The sequence below is a fragment of the Bombina bombina genome, chromosome 6, assembly GCF_027579735.1.
Source record: "Bombina bombina isolate aBomBom1 chromosome 6, aBomBom1.pri, whole genome shotgun sequence".
In the NCBI taxonomy this organism is placed as follows: domain Eukaryota; kingdom Metazoa; phylum Chordata; class Amphibia; order Anura; family Bombinatoridae; genus Bombina; species Bombina bombina.
Window position 1 is genome coordinate 432,881,466 of NC_069504.1, and position 19,677 is coordinate 432,901,142.

Genomic DNA, 19,677 nt, shown 5'->3' on the forward strand with positions numbered 1-19,677 from the left:
ATAAAATTAATCCTCAAAAATACAACTTGCCTAATAATTCTGCACTCCATGTATATATATATATATATATATATATATATATATATATATATATATATATATATATATATATATATATATATAAACAGTACATATATAATATTTTTTCACCTGTCTCACGCGCTATGAAATATTTTAATGGTATCTTTTGAATCTGCTGAGCCTGCTGGGAACAAACAAGCAAACAGTATATGATGTGTGATAGTGTTAAAATGTAATCAGAAAAAAAAAATAGGTTTTAAGGTGGTCTACCCCATGGGACCAGGTTCCTAGCACTACAAGACACATGACAAATTCCAATAAATATAATCAAAGATAAAGTAAATCAGTTCTTCAATTTTTAGTCAGCTTGACATAGATTGATACAGAAAGGTATTGAGCCGAGAAGAGCTCCGAACAAGAGTAGAATGATCACGTTTCAACAAAAGTTTAGAAATTCCCACTATTTCTTGGAAATCTTGATCTTATATTAGAAAAAAAGATTATTTAAAGGTCACAAGACAGAAAAACATGAAATGAAAATCTACAAAGTTATGATGCCTATTGATATTAGGTATGTGATGTGTATGAGGGAGGGTGCAGTTGAAAAACGGCAAATGGTGGGCTGTCGACCTATATTCAGTTATCAACACATCAAACCTTTATAAAGTTTAAGAGGTAATAGTCAATGAGTGTTACAACTAAATGTATATAGATCAGGTTAATAAGCTTCTACAAAAAATATAAAAATATATATCACATTAATAGAGTTATGTAAAATTTTTGTGTACATAAAACGTAATCAAAAATATAATTCAGATGAACTGGAAATGAAAGAAATGGGACAAGTGCTTTTCCAAAATGAAGTTATAGTTTTGACTGGAGCATAATAGGAAAGAATATAGAAGGGTATTAGTCAAGTTGTTTTAAGGTGGTATGCATATCATACTAGTCTGGCAGTTATGACTAGATGTTACGTTTTGTCAATTATATCAGAACTTCTTGCTTAACACAAATGTTGGAGTACAATATATACAATGGAATATAAACATTTTTAAAAGAAAACAAGAAACATGCTGACTTTAAAAACAATTTAATTATCCCAAAACAATAAAAAAATATAGTCATAGGAATCATCTGTCTGCCCAAGTAAACCAAAAGCACCAATAAAATACAAATGAAAAGAACCACAAGTCTTAGTTAAAGTTGGTAGGACACATATGGAATTGTGCAGAACAATGACTCAGGATAAAATAAATTACACTGCGGCAATATACAATATATTCTAATTAATAGGACATGGAAGCAATTCACAGATTTTAATGGATCACTTCCAATCCCTTTCATATAAATTGTTCAGTCATTTGTTTTTTTTCCAGGCATTCAGTATATGATCATGTCAGTAATTAAACACAGATAGTTGCATGGTAAATCATATGCTCCAGTACTCAAGCCATTTATGTTTATAGAAGTTCACGCCACGCTGCCATACAGGAAAGATAAAAGAAAAACTGTGCATGCACAGAGCACCAACTCTCTATTAGCAGCCAGCACACATAGGCATCATTAGCTTTTGCAATACAGCCTCAGACTAGCTGTATTCCTCTAGCTTCTAAATACAAAAAGAGCTAAAAAAGGGGTTGTAGGAATTCATCATTTCCTCGTCAAGTACCAGTCTAACCTCGGTTTTCTTGTATTTAAACTTATACTTCAATATACATAACACCAGCAATTTCCATAGATATGTATATGGTAGCTAGATTTATATATATATATATATATATATATTCACATTTTGTTTTTATAAAAAGTAAAAAAATACAAACATGGTTTCCACATTCTTCAAGTGAAGCCATTTTACGTGTTTTTTTTATTTTAAATTCTTATAGATATAATTACCACAACAGAGCGCAAAAAAGGATAAATAATTATGACAATGTAAAAACTGGAGGAAAAAAAAGAAAAGAAAATGGAAGTTGAATTGGTGCTTAAGTTGATAAAATAATTGTCTATGACAAAGTAAAAAGATTTTCAACCAGCTATGCTCCACTTGCATTATTTTGTAAATTGGATACAGTTTGAAACACACCGTTAAATTGGGCAAAATATATCTATTTTTTGCTATTTAAACCTTTCAAAGAAAATAAACCAAGTGATTTACCTCACCCATGTTGTTACAGAAATAGAACCGCTACCTAAGCCTACAAGTAGGCCCAATGTTTACAGACTTATACTACAGCTCTACAAGTCACTCTTTGGGGGTACTGACAATTTGTACATTTATTTTATTCAGTTAGTGTTATAAAAATGTAAAATGTGCATTCAACTGGGTGGTTAATCAAAATTAAAGTAAAAAAAAACCAAAAAACAGCAAAATGCTATTTATTTATAGAATAAAGATTCATTAATAATACTAGTTGGACAATGCTTAGTATGTGTGTTTTAGTAACTGAAACATTTGTTAGGTTAATTAAAAATAATATACAGAATAATGCAATATATTCATAGCATGTGAAGATAATTTGTGTTAAACTGATATATGTTCCACAAACTGGTGGTATCTAACTCCAGGTCAAGAACCCTATAAAATGTCAGGCTTTAGTATCTGACGAGATAACAGACAACATATGTAAAATGGTAATCACTACTTTCTGACCTTTACTCAAATGATCCTTCTAGGCATGTAGCTGGTCATCACTATGTCCTGCACAATTCTTCAGCATAAAACCATACGTGACGCGTTAGTTAACTTAAAAGACTTAAAGAACATTACAATTTCACCTGGTTCTAATTACACCATCAGTTCTGTGTTGAAGGTGTGTATAAGTGGAAGAAAAACAAATGTAGAATTTAACTCATTTAAATTGTATTTGGAAAAATAGAAAAAAACAAGAGACCACCAATATATATATATATATATATATATATATATATATATATATATATATATATAACTATATATATATATATATATATATATATATATCTTTTAAACATTGAAGAGATACTTTTACCAAGATTAATAATTCACTGTATAAGTGGGCATAAAATTACATTTATGTCAAGTTATACCAAGCATCATCAAGGTTTATTTTATTTTTGTTTAGAAATATCTATAGCATACTTTTCTCTTGTATGTTACGTAACACGTCTGTTCATTCACAGCATACTGCAGGCAAGATTTATGATGATGCGAATGCCCCGATCGGTTGCAGGCTCGCTCATTTGAACCTGCAACTGATATTTATGAAGCAGCAGTTTAAACCACTGCTTCTTAAACTCTCTCCGCCAAACTGGAGTTGGCGGATGAAAATCACCCTGGATTTATTCGACTGAGGTGATTGACAAGCCCTTCTCTCATACAATTGGGTAGAGGGGGCATCATTGCACGAGTGTTCTGTCGTGCAACGATAAATATGGTGAACATATCTGCGCCACAATTTGCGATCAAGTGCAGACAGGTTCACAACTTGTGAACCCTGTCCACTCGCAAATTGATAAATCTTGCCCTACGGTATAGTTACACCAAAAGAGTTGAACAAGCTGTATGCAGTTTTATCCAAACAGCAATATCCTATCCTAGCAGCACAAGCTTATCATGTGTGATCACTGGGAGCCTGATTAAGAAATGAATTTGTTCAATGACAAATTATTAGCCACCTGCTGTGTGAATACTATTTCCTTTACCTTTATCATCAGCTGCAAATTCCTTATTTACAAGTGAAGAAATAATCTCAAGTAATAACTTAATAGTGCTGTTAAATACAGATCTCTGCAGTAACACAGAATACGGTTCATAGCTGCTCTATTGGACTCAATCAATCCTTACATTTTGTTCTACAACACAATTATAAAAAAAAAAAAAAAAAACATACACAGCGTGTGAACATTGGATTTCAATATAACTTTGCTTGATAAGGGAATAATACTGCATCCAATCACAAGTAGAAAAGAGGATGAAAGTAACTACACATTTTACCATATCCCTTTCTTATACACTGCAACATTAATCTTGGTGTTGTTGAGCTTATAATAATACATTGCACTTTCTTCCCGGAACTCCTCCTTAATTTTGGAAATTATCTTTGGATTTCAACAAGTCTGTTTGGCTTCACAGTAATTGTTAACAGAAATCTAATACAACAAAAGGGTTCTCAAACAAATAATTAAAAAAAAATAACTTTTAAAGACTGGACTTCAGTCAACTTCTGTTAATCCACAAGGTCTCAAGAATTCTTGTCCTCTCTCGTGGAACCATTTATTTGAAACTGTATTAAAAAAGAGAAGAATTAGAAAGAACATTGGGTTAGAACACTATTATAATAATGCGTGACAACAAAAATGCTATTTAAAGGGACATGGAAAGCCAATATTTTTTCACATTTCAGATACAACATACAATTTTTATACATATGTTTAATTGGCATCTATTATCGTTTTTGTTTCTTTCTCTTGACATCAGTTGTCGAAGGAGCAGCAATGCACTACTGGAACCTAGCTTAAAATATCAGTGAGCCAATGACAAGAGGCATTTGTGTGCAGCCAACAATTACCAGCTAGCTCTCAGTAATGTATTGCATACTTAGGTATGTTTTTTAACCATGGATACCAAGAGAACATATCAAATTAGACAAAATAAGTTACTTAGGGGCCAATTCTATAATGTTCACAAGTCTAGATGTAGAATGGAAAAGAGGTATATATGACTGACTGCTTAACCCCTTTACAGATGCTAAACCAATATTAAGAAAAAAATAGATTTTTTTTACATTAGAATGCCTATTTTTTTAAACATATGATAAATCATAAGTTCTTTAACCCCTAAGCTGCAACTTATTGTGTTGCAGCCCAGAGGATTTGTCTATAAAAGTCAAGTATTGTAACTCTTGCAGCACTTGAACCTGAACATTCAGGGCGCAATCCGATATACGGCGTAGTTTGCGGCGCAAGCGAGGGAACCCGCGTCACCCCCAGTTTCAGCTCGCAACTCGAGCTATCCAATATACAGCGCCGTCAGATGCTAAACCAGCGTAAGTCGGATAAACCAGCGATGTCCAGAAATCTGCGTAAGTACAAATGCCGGCGCCTACAAAACCTGACTAAAGTATGAAATCACCCGCACTGTCTAACACGCCTCCCAAACATAGCCCGACACGTCTAACCCTCTATCCGCTATCCCCCCTCACTATCCTAACAATAAAATATGTATTAACCCCTAAACCGCCACTCCCGGACCCCGCCGCCAGCTAATAAAGTTATTAACCCCTAAACCGCCGGTCCCGGACCCCGCCGCCAGCTATATTAAATCTATAACCCCCTAATGTGAGCCCCTAACACCGCCGCCATCTACCTTACCTACCCCCTAAAGTGAGCCCCTACCCCGCCGCCATCTATTTTAAAATTATTAACCCCTAATTTAATCCCCCTACCCCGCCGCCATCTATATTAAATTATTTAACCCCTAATCGAATCCCCCTACCCCGCCGCCAGCTATATTAAATTAATTAACCCCTAATCTAATCCCCCTACCCCGCCGCCAGCTATATTAAATTAATTAACCCCTAATCTAATCCCCCTACCCCGCCGCCAGCTATATTAAATTATTTAACCCCTAAAATACTAAACTATCCCTACCACTAAACCTAAGTCTAACCCTACAAATAGCCCTGAAAAGGGCTTTTTGCGTGGCATTACCCCAAAGTAAACTGCTCTTTTGCCAGCCCTTACAAGGGCTTTTTGCGGGGCATGCCCCAAAGAAATCCAATCCAATCAGCCAATCAGATTCAAGTTCAATCCGATTGGCTGATTGGTTCAGCCAATCTGATTGAACTTGAATCTGATTGGGGGGGTGTTGTGTTCTTTTTTTTACAGGCAAAAGAGCTGTTAACTTGGGGTAAATACCCCGCAAAAAGCCCTTTTAAGGGCTGGTAAAGAGCTGGGTATTTTATAATTTAGAATAGGGTAGGGAATTTTTTATTTTGGGGGGCTTTATTATTTTATTAGGTGGCTTAGAATAGGTGTAATTAGCTTAAAATTGCTGTAATCTTTTTTTTTTTTGTAATTTAGTGGGGGTTTTTTTTTGTAATTTAGTTTAGTTTATTTAATTGTATTTTTAGATAGATATTTGTAGTTTATTTAATTTATTGATAGTGTAGGTGTATTTGTAACTTAGGTTAGGATTTATTTTACAGGTAATTGGGTAATTATTTTAACTAGGTAGCTATTAAATAGTTAATAACTATTTAATAGCTATTATACCTAGTTAAAATAATTAACAATTTACCTGTAAAATAAATATAAACCCTAACATAGCTACAATGTAATTATTAATTATATTGTAGCTATCTTAGGGTTTATTTTATAGGTAAGTATTTAGATTTAAATAGGAATATTTTAGTTTATAATATGAATTAGATTTATTTAATAAGAATTTAGTTAGGGGTGTTAGGGTTAGATAGAGTTAATATAGTTAATATAAATACTATAGTAACTATATTAACCCTAATATAATTAGGGTTAATATAGTTAATATATATAATGTAATAACTATATTAACTATAATATACTTAGGGTTAATATAGATAATATAGCTGGCGGCGGGGTAGGTAGATTAAATTAGGGGTTAATAATTTTAATATAGATGGCGGCGGTGTAAGGGGCTTACATTAGGGGTTAATACTATTAATATAGGTGGCGGCGGTGTAGGGAGGGCAGGTTATAGGGCAAAAGAGCTGTTTACTTTGGGGCAAAGCCCCGCAAAAGGCCCTTTTAAGGGCTGGTAATAGAGCTTATTACTTTAGGGATATTAGATTAGGGGTTAATAATATTAATATAGCTGGCGGCGGTATAGGGGGATTAGATTAGGGGTTAATAATTTTTATATATGTGGTGGTCAGATTAGGGGATAGATAAGGTAGATGGCGGCGGTGTAAGGGGTTCACATTAGGGGATAGATAAGGTAGATGGCGGCGGTTTTAGGGGTTCACATTAGGGGATAGATCAGTTAGATGGTGGCGGTTTTAGGGGCTCACAGTAGGGGGTTAGTTTATGTAGATGGCGGCGGGGTCTGGGAGCGGCGGTTTAGGGGTTAAATACTTTATTAGGGATTGCGGCGGGGGATCGTGGTTGACAGGTATAGACATTGCGCATGCGTTAGGTGTTAGGTTTTATTTAGCAGATCGCAGTTGACAGGTAGATAGACATTGCGCATGCGTTAGGTGTTAGGTTTAATTTAGCAGGTAGTTTAGGGAGTTACGGGGCTCCAATAGTCAGCGTAAGGCTTCTTACGGCTGCTTTTTGTGGCGAGGTGAAAATAGAGTAAGATTTCTCCATTTTCGCCACGTAAGTCCTTACGCTGTATATTGGATACCAAACTGCGCTGGTTTGGTATACCTGCCTATGGCCCAAAAAACTACGGGCGACGGCAGAAATATACGGGCGTAACTTCTAGGTTACGCCGTATATAGGATACCAAACCAGCGCAAATATTGGCGTCGCCAGCTTTTGCGGGCGACGATTTTTATCGGATCGGGCCCTCAAAGTCTACACTTTGCACTCCCTTTCCCAAATTTAGAATATTTATTTATAAGAAGAGGTCATGTGAAAGTATGTGCAATCGTTTTAGCATCTGATGAACAATGAAAACATTAAAGGGACAGTCTACTACAGATATTTTATTAGTTAAAGACAGATAATCCCTTTATTATCCATTCCTCAGTTTTGCATAAACAACATGGTTATATTAAAGGGACAGTCTACAATAGATTTTTTATTGTTTTAAAAGATAGATAATCCGTATATTACCCATTCCTCAGTTTTGCATAACCAACACAGTTATATTAATATATGTTTTACCTCTGTGATTACGTTGTATCTAAGCATCTTCTGACAGCCCCCAGATCACATGACTTTTTATTTACTATCTATTGACTTGCATTTAGTACTGTGTTGTGCTAAATCTTAAATAACTCGCAAATAAAAAGCATGTGATTAAGAGGCTGTTAATAGAGCCTTTATAACATTTAAACCTCTAAATGCCTGTCTGTTTTAAAGTATATTTTAGCCAATTATTGCTGATTCATAAATAACTCAATGGCACACATGAACGAGCAGTGTCTTGCTGTGAAAAGCCATAAAAATGCCCTGAGATAAAGGCGGCCTGCAGGGGCTTAGAAACAGGCAGAAAGGTAGATGTTTAAAGGTTATAAAATATATTAATATAGCAATGTTGATTGTGCAAAGCTGGGGAATGGGTAGAAAAGGTTTTATCTATCTTTATAAACACTAAATAAAAATAACAACTTTTGAATAGGCTGTCCCTTCAGACAGAGCATACAACTTTAAAATAGGATCCAATTGACTTATTTTATCAAATGTGTTTTGTTCCCATGCTTTACTTTGTTTAAGAGATACCTAGGTAGGTTTCTGGAGCACTACATGACAGGTAATAGTGCTGCCATCTAGTGCTCTTGCACATGGATGACATTCTAGCAAAACTGCTGCCATATAGTGCTCCAGACATGTGCACACTCCTGAGCTTACCTTGCTGCTTTTTAACAAAATATACGAAGAGAACAAAGAAAATTTGATAATATAAATAAATTAGAAAGTTGTTTAAAATTGCATGCTCTATTTGAATCATGAAAGAAAAATTTTGAGTTTCATGTCCCTTTAACCCCTTAACGACCGAGGCACGTCCTACAAAAACTGGCCCTTAATGACCAAGGACGTGCCTGGCACGTCCTCAGGGGTTTGAAGCGCTGGAAGTGATTGTGATTGCTTCCAGTCGCTTTCAGGGTATTGCAGTGATGCCTCGATATTGAGGCATCCTGCAATACCCTTTTTTTACCCACGGATGCAGAGAGAGCCACTCTGTGGCCCCATCTGCAGCGGCCAGCGATGGTGTGGATCATTGGTGGGTGGGAGCCATAGCAGGGAGGCAGCCCATCGCGGGAGGGAGTTCCGGATCCTGTGCCTGAGTGTGCGGGAGAGCGCGTGAGAGGGCGGGGGGAATAATGCATAATCAGTGTTGGGAAAGGGATCAGGGAGGGGGTAGGGTATTGAGGGTGGGCAGCTACATTACAGAAAAATGGGGTATTTATTAAAAAAAGGCCAAATTTTGAACAAGCTGGGTACTGGCAGACAGCTGCCAGTACCCAAGATGGCGGCATATAGGTAGAGGGGGAAGGGTTAGAGAGCTGTTTGGGGGGGATCAGGGAGGTTGGTGGCTAAGGAGGGATCGAACACTGCAGAATAATATATATTAAAAAAAATATATTTAAAAAAGCCTTTTATTTTAGAACTGGCAGACTTTCTGCCAGTACTTAAGATGGCGGTGACAATTGTGAGGTGGGGAGGGAAGAGACCTGTTTGAGGGGGGTCAGGGAGGGATCAGGGGGTGGGTTGTGTCAGGTGGGAGGCTGTTCTCTACACTAAAGCTAAAATTAACCCTAGAAGATACCTAATTCATTTGCACTGCTGGGCATAATACACCTAAAAGTGAAATTAAATTTTGATGCTAAAGTGCCTGGTTTTTAAAAATTTGGCACTTTAATTCATCAAAATTTACATTTCACTCCTGTTGAGAAAAAAAACTTACCTTTTAATCTTCACAGCAGCTCTAGCTTCCTCCGCCCATCGCAAAGCCTCTTCCTGGGTCTAAAATGAGGAATCCGGCTTCCTCCAATCACAGCGTTGAATCAGACACTGATTCCCCTGGGGGGAACCCATGATTGGAGGATGACCTATCCATCATTTCTGACGTCAGAAATGGCTTGCAACGACCGGAGGAAGCTGGAGCTGCTGTGAAGATTAAAAGGTAAGTTTTTTTTTCTCAACAGGAGTGAAATGTAAATTTTGATGAATTAAAGTGCCCCTGTTTTTAATCGAAAACATTCACTTTAACTGCTGTGCATAATACAAGTGTGGTGCGCAGCGGCATTTAACGGCCATCTAATTACCAAAAAGTAATGCCAAAGCCATATACTGTATGTCTGCTATTTCTGAACAAAGGGGATCCCAGAGAACAACCATTTGTGCCATAATTGCACAAGCTGTTTGTAAATAATTTCAGTGAAAAACCTAAAGTTTGTGAAAAAGTTTGTGAAAAAAGTTAACTATTTTTTATTTGATCGCATTTGGCGGTGAAATGGTGGCATGAAATATATCAAAATGGGCCTAGATCAATACTTTGGGTTGTCTACTGCACTACACTAAAGCTAACATTAACCCTACAAGCTACCTAATTAAACCCTTCACTGCTGGGCAAAATACACCTTCACTGCTCGGAATAATACAAGTGTGGAGCGCAGCGGCATTCTAATTACCAAAAAGTAATGCCAAAGCCATAAATGTCTGCTATTTCTGAACAAAGGGGATCCTAGACAAGCATTTACAACCATTTGTGCCATAATTGCACAAGCTATTTGTAAATAATTTCAGTGAGAAACCTAAAGTTTATAAAAAAGTTTGTGAAAAAAGTTAACGATTTTTTTTATTTGATCGCATTTGGCGGTGAAATGGTGGCATGAAATATACCAAAATGGGCCTAGATAATACTTTGGGTTGTCTAAAAAAATATATATACATGTGAAGGGTTATTCAGGGATTCCTGACAGATATCAGTGTTACAATGTAACTATCGCTAATTTTGAAAAACAAATGCTTTGGAAATAGCAAAGTGCTACTTGTACTTATTGCCCCAAAACATGTAAACATTGAGTATTTCTAAACTCAGGACAAAATTTAGAAACTATTTAGCATGGGTGTTTTTTCGTGGTTGTAGATGTGTAACAGATTTTCGGGGTCAAAATTAGAAAATTTTTTCATCATCATTTTATAATTTTTTTATAGAAAATTATAAGATATTTTGAAAATAATGGTATCTTTAGAAAGTCCATTTAATGGCGAGAAAAACGGTATATAATATGTGTGGCTACAGTAAATGAGTAAGAGAAAAATTACAGCTAAACACAAACACAGCAGAAATGTAAAAATAGCCCTGGTCCTTAACGGTAAGAAAATTGAAAAGTGGTCCGGTCAATAAGGAGTTAATTTACATTTTTTTATATTGGTCTGAGTGATTTTTGAGTGATCACATTCCACATTAAAAGCCCATAGCCGCAAATATGTTAAGTAATTGTTATCAGGATAGAAACTGGGAATCCACCCAAAACTGATATATACAATGGCCTTTTCAGATCTCTTAAGGTTACAATAAAATTCTTCAGAAATAACCCTTTCAGTGTTCTCCTCAGGACCTTTTTAGCAGGTGTACCACCCGGCTGATTTTACTGACCATCTAGCAAAAACTTTAGTAATTTTCAGTATGTAAGGAAAGTTCTCCTTTACATGGATTTCAAAGTGTGAGGCCGGTCTCCCCAGGGGGCGCTAGAGCATATAAGGGGGGGCGATAGCAGTGACACTTCACACTATTGTATGGAAAGCACAAGCAGCTGCTGACTTTGGGAAAACATAGAGCGCTTTTTAAGAACCGATAATGACACTTGCCATGTTGTGGTGGATTAAGATAAGAGGGCAGGATGTAGGTGGAAGAAAGGCATTAAGGCAGAAATTGTTCAGCGACTTTGTTGCGTTTAGCATAGATGTATCAAAGTGCAAATTAAAATGTGTTTGAAGCACTCTTTTGCTTGGGCAGAATCAGCTCTTGAGAGCTGTGTGTGAACCCTGGAACAGATGTAAATTCCCTAAATTAAAACTAAAAATATATATTACAATTTTCTTTAAAGAGAAAAAAATAAAGTAACATCTACTGGTCTACTGGAGAGGGTGTCTTTTTTAAATTTTATCATAGGTAAAATCCCACCCGCTAAGACTTTAAAAACCTGTGACCTACTGCAATCTGAATCCATCCTGATTACCGTTAAACAATCTGAATGCCATTTGTATATATAGGCATGATGGGCATACTAGGCATGTTTGCTCAATGACTATATTAACACTTTTAATTATCTTAAAAGTATTGTTTTTGTACTATTTACTTTTACTGATTTTAAAAGCACCGTTGTCCCGTTTGGCATGTTCTACATCTGAAAACAACAAGAAGATGATGGGTTTCTATTACAAGGACTTCTCTCATCTTCTAAAACGGGATTTTAATTGTAGCTGCAAAAAAGATTTTGTGTTATTAAAAGGAAACACACATTTGTGACCGGGCTTTTAAATGCGATCGGGCCTTCCTGTATGCAAAGTCCAAATATGTTCACGACAGAGCGTTTTCTTGGGGAAGCGAAAATGCAATTATGACTGTGGTAAATAAGCCAAAATGTGCTATATTGATCACAAGGAAACAAAAAGTGCAAGTTTTCTGGTTGAAAAACAGCCAACACCACGGCAGCCAATAAATTGTGATAGACCCCAAACTCAGATAAACAAAAATCTATTAGATTTTTTATGTTCATGGACTTACAATGCTATCTGAGTACTGTTAAGTGCTTCTCATTCAGATAATATGCAGTATAACTAGATATTCCAATAGGCCCTTAAATAATTAGCTTTCTCTATCCTTGGAACTGTAAAATACAAAAACTTTGATCATATGCCATTGGATACAACAGAAATATGGTTTAGTCCATAGTATACTACCCATACAAGGAAGAAGATGTGATGGATGTTGGCCAGTATATACCTAGGGTTTGAACAAAACTACTGAACACTTTAAAAGCACAGAAATTAAACAGATACAATGTGACTTACCCCATTTACTTCCAACTAGTACTGGGCATGCTGCATGTCTTGTTCTATAATCTCCTTCTCCACTTCTAAAGAGGTTATACCAAAAAACTGCTGTACCCTGAAATTAAAGCATATTAGACGTCACATACTTTTGCATATTAAATATAAAACTATGTATAATTTTTTTTATGTAAAAAAACAAAGAAACAAACATCCGCAAAGCTTCTAGGAAGGCTTTCCTTAAGATTTTGGAGTGTCTGTGGGAATTTGTGCTTATACTGCCAAAAGAGCATTTGTGAGATCAGGCACTAATGTTGAATGAGAAGGTCTGGCTCACAATTGGCATTCAAATTCATCCCAAAGGTGTTCAGTGGGGTTGAGGTCAGGGCTCTGTGCAGGCCACTCGACTTCCTCTACATCACACTTGTCAAACTATGTCTTCATGGACCACGCTTTGTGTACAGTGGCACAATCATGCTGGAACAGAAATGAGCCTTCCCAAAACTATTGACAATTGTCTAAAATATCTTTGTATCCAGTAGCATTAAGGTGACCCTTCACTGGAACCATTACAAGTGGCTGATTAATGCTCCCACGAGCTTGTGGACTCACTTTGCGGTGGGCGAAATCTGGTTAATGAAAAAAAAAATGCCACAATTGCCCCCAAATGAAAAAAAACAAAAGTGTGGGCTGAAATGTTGTATGTAACCCACCATAAAATAAAGTAACAGTGTATTTGAAGAAACACTGAGTCTTCTTTCTTGAAATATGAATACATAGTAAGACTTAGCACAACTTACTCGTTTGGAGTGCCTAATCCACTTGGAAAATTATATATATATATATATATATATATATATATATATATATATATATATATATATTATCCCAAATGTGTGTTATTTCTTTTTATAGTGGCACAGTCAAAACTTTGAGAAAACATTCACAGGAATGTGTGAAGACACTGGCGGCTACTGGAGATGAATACTTAAAGGGACAAAAAAACAAAATTTTTAATTCAAGAATTAGATAATGCATAATAAAAAAAAATCCCAGGACACCGGGGTCCCAAAGAGGTGCGCTCATGTAAGCAGGAGGTGGAAACGAACTGGAAAAGGCTGCGCTCTTGATAAATGAAAGTAGTCGGATGAAACCTATTAAAGAAAAAAAGAGAGGCACCACATAGTGTAGTATTGTCTGGATTGTCCAGCAGTACGTGAACCCTGAACCCCTAGTAGTGGCAACTCACAGAGGGTGGCGGCACAACCGGAGTTCCAAGCAAGACAGCACAGGACCCACAGAGTCACCCGTCAGACTCACACAGCCGTCAGGAGCATCCGAAGTGAGGTCAGGTGACCAGATGGTACAATCCGGAGTGCCGTGTAGTAGCAAACACCAGTATGCTATAGGATCAGACTACAAACAGTACGTAGTCGTATAGGAGAATGGGCAGCTAATACAGTAGAAACAGTTATCTACCTGCTCATGTTTTATATTTATCTCTGGGCATCATCACTCCTTCCCTGTGTCTACTGTGTTGGCTGCCCATCCTCCTATACGACTATGTACTGTTTGTAGTCTGATCCTCTAGCCTACTAGTGTTTGCTACTACACGGCGCTCCGGATTGGACCATCTGGTCACCTGACCTCACTTCGGATGCTCCTGACGGCTGTGTGAGTCTGACGGGTGACTCTGTGGGTCCCGTGCTGTCTTGCTTGGAACTCCGGTTGTGCCGCCACCCTCTGTGAGTTGCCACTACTAGGGGTTCAGGGTTCACGTACTGCTGGACAATCCAGACAATACTACACTATGTGGTGCCTCTCTTTTTTTCTTTAATAGGTTTCATCTGACTACTTTCATTTATCAAGAGCGCAGCCTTTTCCAGTTCGTTTCCACCTCCTGCTTACATGAGCGCACCACCTGACCTCACGTCGGACGCTCCTGACGCATGTGTGAGTCTGACGGGCGACTCTGTGGATCCTGTGCTGTCTTGCTTGGCACTCCAGTTGTGCCGCCACCCTCTGTGAGTTGCCACTACTAGGGGCTCGGGGTTCACGTACTGCTGGGCAATCCAGACAATACTACACTATGTGGCGCCTCTCTTTTTTTCTTTAATAGGTTCCATCTGAATACAATTTTAAATAACTTTCCCAATTTACTTCTATTATCAACTTTGCTTCATCTTCTTGGTATCCATTGTTGAGGGAACAGCACTGCACTACTGGAAGGTAGGTGAACATATCTGGTAAGCAAATGAGAAGAACCATATATGTGGAGTCGCCAACAACAGCTAGGTCCCAGTAATGCATTGCTGTTCATGATCCTTCCTAGGTATACTTTTCAAAAAAGGATACCAAAAGAACCAAGCAAATTAGATATTAGAAGTAAATTGAAAAGTTATTTAAAACTGCATGCTTTGACTGAATCGTGAAAGTTTAATTTTGACTTTACTGTTCCTTTAAATGTGCATAGCAAATTCAGGATAATGTTGTAAAACAAGTGAGTAAAGAAGCTGTCTCCCTTCACTTGGTAGGGGTGGTAAAAAAATTGTGTATGATTAAATAATTCTGAGTGAATGTTATACAAAAATGTATAGATCTGTTGTGTATATGTTTTAAAGCCACAATTAAGGGGACAGTCTAGCATAGAATTGTTATTGTTTTAAAAGATAGATAATCCCTTTATTACCCATTCCCCAGTTTTACATAACCAACACAGTTATATTAATATAATTTTTACCTCTGTGATTACCTTGTATCTAGAAACCTTCTTCCAGCCCCCTGATCACATGACTGTGACTGTTTATTATCTATTGTCTTAAATTTAGCATTGGTTTGTGCTAGATCTTAAATAACCCCCTGTGCCTGAACACAGTGTTATCTATATGGCCCATGTGTACTTTCTGTCTCTTTGTGTTGAAAAGAGATTTAAAAAGCATGTGATAAGAGGCAGCCCTCAAAGGTTTAGAAATTAGCATATGAGCCTACCTATGTTTAGTTTAAACTAAGAATACCAAAAGAAAAAAGCAAATTTGATGATAAAAGTAAATTGGAAAGTTGATTAAAATTAAAAGTCCTATATGAATAATGAAAGTTTAATTTATACTAGACTGTCCCTTTAAGGTTTCCTGCTGAAATGAATGAGTTATGGCTTATGAATTTGAACTTATTTTACTTCTTCAACTCAGAATGGGAAATGACTCATGACTTTAGGAACTAGTGTAACAAGGTGACCGGTATTTGACCAGTAGGGATGGGCGAAAGTGTAATTTGTTTAGTAGAACTAATAGTCCTGTGGACATTCGTTTTGGACAATCGAATGTTACTTTTGTTTTTGAATGTTCATACTGAGATCGAATATTCACATTCGAAATTTTGAACGTAACATTCGATTTAACAAATACTAATAGTTGTGTTATGGAATTTAGTAAATTGATACATAATAGATACAAATATATCAATTTGAATGTATCTATTTGAATATTACATTTAAAGAGAGCATTAGAAATACTATTACAAATATATAGATTAGACATGTGTCCAGCGGAAAAATTATTTTCTGACCGATTTGGATTTTTTCGAATTTCGTTTCGGATCGATTTGAATTCTGATACATTCAAATGTATTCGTTTCGGATTCATTCGGATTCAAATAAATTCGGATGCATTCAGATGTATTCATTTCAGATTCGTAAATTCGGAAGTTCGGTATGTGTTATGTTGATTCAGATGGTTTCAAGTTACACAAACAGAATTATTTCACTGTTCTATCTCCCTAAATCTCACTAGATTTAATTTTTATACTGAATTGTGATTAGTTCATGGCCATTCGAATGTAACAAATAAATCCGAGCTAATTCAGATTTATTTGTTACAAATGCATTCGGATTAGTTTAGTTTTGTTGCTAGGGTAATTCGAAAATTCAAATCGATTCAAATCTCCGAATTTGGCGAAGTTTCAATTTTGAATGTTGCAAAACATTCGCCCATTCCTATTGACCAGACAGTTTTTTTTTCAGCTGGCTGCCCGGTAAAATATATCCCTGTAGTAACCACTACTCCCCATTGGTATAGTGAGAGAGGAGAATGGGGATAGACGTCTTTTTGTTTTCCTGTGCACGGGACTAAATGAAGGAACCTGCAAGAGGTGCAGTGCTGCCGCTCTCAGTGAATAAAATAATTCACAGGCCTTTGACCCTGTTGTAGAGGAAGGACATCGTCTACAACTGCATGCAGACATTAAAGTAAGAAGGGAAGCGGCATGGAACTTCTGTTTATTTTATTTTCAGCTTACTTACTTTCTACTCGCTAACAGAAGAGCTACAACTGTCCATTACTTATATACCAGAAGTGCAGCCATCAAAAAACAGTGTCCTAGTTTAAAAGTGGAACGTAAAAATATTTGCGCTATTAAGCACTACCACCGCTCAAATTAAATCAATAGCACTATTATGTTGTGTTTATATTACAAGATGAAAGTAAATATATATATTAGTCCTAAAGCCCGTCCACACGGGCTATTTTTTGCAGTACAGCGGTCCCACCCCTTGCTCTCTCTCTCCCCTCTCTTTTGTGCTCTCTACCCCTCTCTTTTGCGCTCTCTCCCCCTCTCTTTTGCGCTCTCTCCCCCTCTTTTTTGCACTGTCGTCCCCTCTCTTTTGTGCTTTCTTTCGCTCCACCTCTCTTTTGCTCTCTCTCTCCCCCCTCTTTTGCTCCCTCTCCCCCCTCTCTTTTGCTCTCTCCCCCTCTCTTTTGCGCTCTCTCTCCCCCCCTCTTTTACGCTCTCTCTCTCCCCCCTCTTTTGCGCGCTCTCTCTCCTCCTCTCTTTTGCGCTCTCTCCCCCTCTCTTTTGTGCTCTCTCCCCCTCTCTTTTGCGCTCCCTCTCTCTCCCCCTCTTTTGCACGCTCTCTCTCCCCCTCTCTTTTGCGCTCTCTTCCCCTCTTTTGTGCTCTCTCTCCCCCTCTCTTTTGCGCTCTCTCTCCCCCTCTCTTTTGCGCTCTCTCTCTCCTCCTCTCTTTTGCGCTCTCTCTCTCTCTCTCTCCCCTCTCTTTTGTGCTCTCTCTTTCCCCCTCTCTTTTGCGCTCTCTCTCCCCCCTCTCTTTTGCGCTCTCTCCCCCCTCTCTTTTGCGCTGTCTCTCCTTTTTTTTGCTCTCTCTCTCTCTATCCCTCTCTTTTGCTCTTTCTCTCCATCCCTCTCTTTTGCATTCTCTCCCCCCTCTCTTTTGCTCTCTCCCCCTTCTCTTTTGCTCTCTCCCCCCTCTCTTTTGCTCTATCTCTCTCTCCCCTCTCTTTAGCTCTTTCCTATCTCTCTCCCCCTCTCTTTCTATTTCTCTCCCCTCTCTATTGCGCTGACCGCGCCCGACCACTCCCCCGTCATGCCCGACCACGCCCCTGGCCATGCACGGTCCCGTCCGGCCACGCCCACGGTCCCGCCGGCCACGCCAACGCTTCCACTCAAAAATCAATCAATAGCACTATTATGTTGTGTTTATATTACAAGATGAAAGTAAATATATATATTAGTCCTAAAGCCCGTCCACACGGGCTATTTTTTGCAGTACAGCGGTCCCACCCCTTGCTCTCTCTCTCCCCTTTCTTTTGTGCTCTCTACCCCTCTCTTTTGCGCTCTCTCCCCCTCTCTTTTGCGCTCTCTCCCCCTCTTTTTTGCACTGTCTTCCCCTCTCTTTTGTGCTTTCTTTCGCTCCACCTCTCTTTTGCTCTCTCTCTCCCCCCTCTTTTGCTCCCTCTCCCCCCTCTCTTTTGCTCTCTCCCCCTCTCTTTTGCGCTCTCTCTCCCCCCCTCTTTTACGCTCTCTCTCTCCCCCCTCTTTTGCGCGCTCTCTCTCCCCCTCTCTTTTGCGCTCTCTCCCCCTCTCTTTTGCGCTCTCTCCCCCTCTCTTTTGTGCTCTCTCTCTCCCCCTCTCTTTTGCGCTCCCTCTCTCTCCCCCTCTTTTGCACGCTCTCTCTCCCCCTCTCTTTTGCGCTCTCTTCCCCTCTCTTTTGCACTCTCTCTCCCCCTCTTTTGCGCTCTCTCTCCCCCTCTCTTTTGCGCTCTCTCCTCCTCTCTTTTGCGCTCTCTCTCTCTCCCCTCTCTTTTGTGCTCTCTCTTTCCCCCTCTCTTTTGCGCTCTCTCTCCCCCCTCTCTTTTGCGCTCTCTCTCTCCCCCCTCTCTTTTGCGCTGTCTCTCCTTTTTTTTGCTCTCTCTCTCTCCATCCCTCTCTTTTGCTCTTTCTCTCCATCCCTCTCTTTTGCATTCTCTCCCCCCTCTCTTTTGCTCTCTCCCCCCTCTCTTTTGCTCTCTCCCCCTCTCTTTTGCTCTCTCTCTCTCTCCCCTCTCTCTCCCCTCTCTTTTGCTCTGTCTCTCTCTCCTCTCTTTTGCCCTCTCTTCCCCCTTTCTTCTGCACTTTTCCCTCTCTTCTGCTCTTCCCCCTCTCTTTAGCTCTTTCCTATCTCTCTCCCCCTCTCTTTTGCGCTGACCGCGCCCGACCACGCCCCTGGCCATGCACGGTCCCGTCCGGCCACGCCCACGGTCCCGCCGGCCACGCCAACGCTTCCAATCAAAAATTAATCAATAGCACTATTATGTTGTGTTTATATTACAAGATGAAAGTAAATATATATATTAGTCCTAAAGCCCGTCCACACGGGCTATTTTTTGCAGTACAGCGGTCCCACCCCTTGCTCTCTCTCTCCCCCTCTCTTTTGTGCTCTCTACCCCTCTCTTTTGCGCTCTCTCCCCCTCTCTTTTGCGCTCTCTCCCCCTCTCTTTTGCACTGTCTTTCCCTCTCTTTTGTGCTCTCTTTCGCTCCACCTCTCTTTTGCTCTCTCTCTCCCCCCTCTTTTGCTCCCTCTCCCCCCCCCCTCTCTTTTGCTTTCTCTCCCCCCTCTTTTGCTCTCTCCCCCTCTCTTTTGCGCTCTCTCTCCCCCCCTCTCTTTTGCGTTCTCTCTCTCTCCCCCCTCTTTTGCGC

General features: G+C 38.8%; 1 protein-coding gene across 3 annotated transcripts in view; it reads right to left on the bottom strand.

Moving 5' to 3' along the window:
- Window positions 1-1,095: 1,095 nt before the first annotated feature.
- The window catches only part of P4HA2 (prolyl 4-hydroxylase subunit alpha 2), a 156,220-nt gene continuing 137,638 nt past the window's right edge, over window positions 1,096-19,677 (bottom strand). For all 3 annotated transcript variants that reach the window (XM_053717188.1, XM_053717186.1, XM_053717187.1), the window contains 2 exons: window positions 12,733-12,829; window positions 1,096-4,286 (listed from right to left, as the gene is read on the bottom strand). In XM_053717188.1, coding sequence (XP_053573163.1) covers window positions 4,216-4,286; window positions 12,733-12,829 — 168 coding nt within the window. In that variant the 3' untranslated portion in view covers window positions 1,096-4,215. The remainder of the gene's footprint in view (window positions 4,287-12,732; window positions 12,830-19,677) is intronic.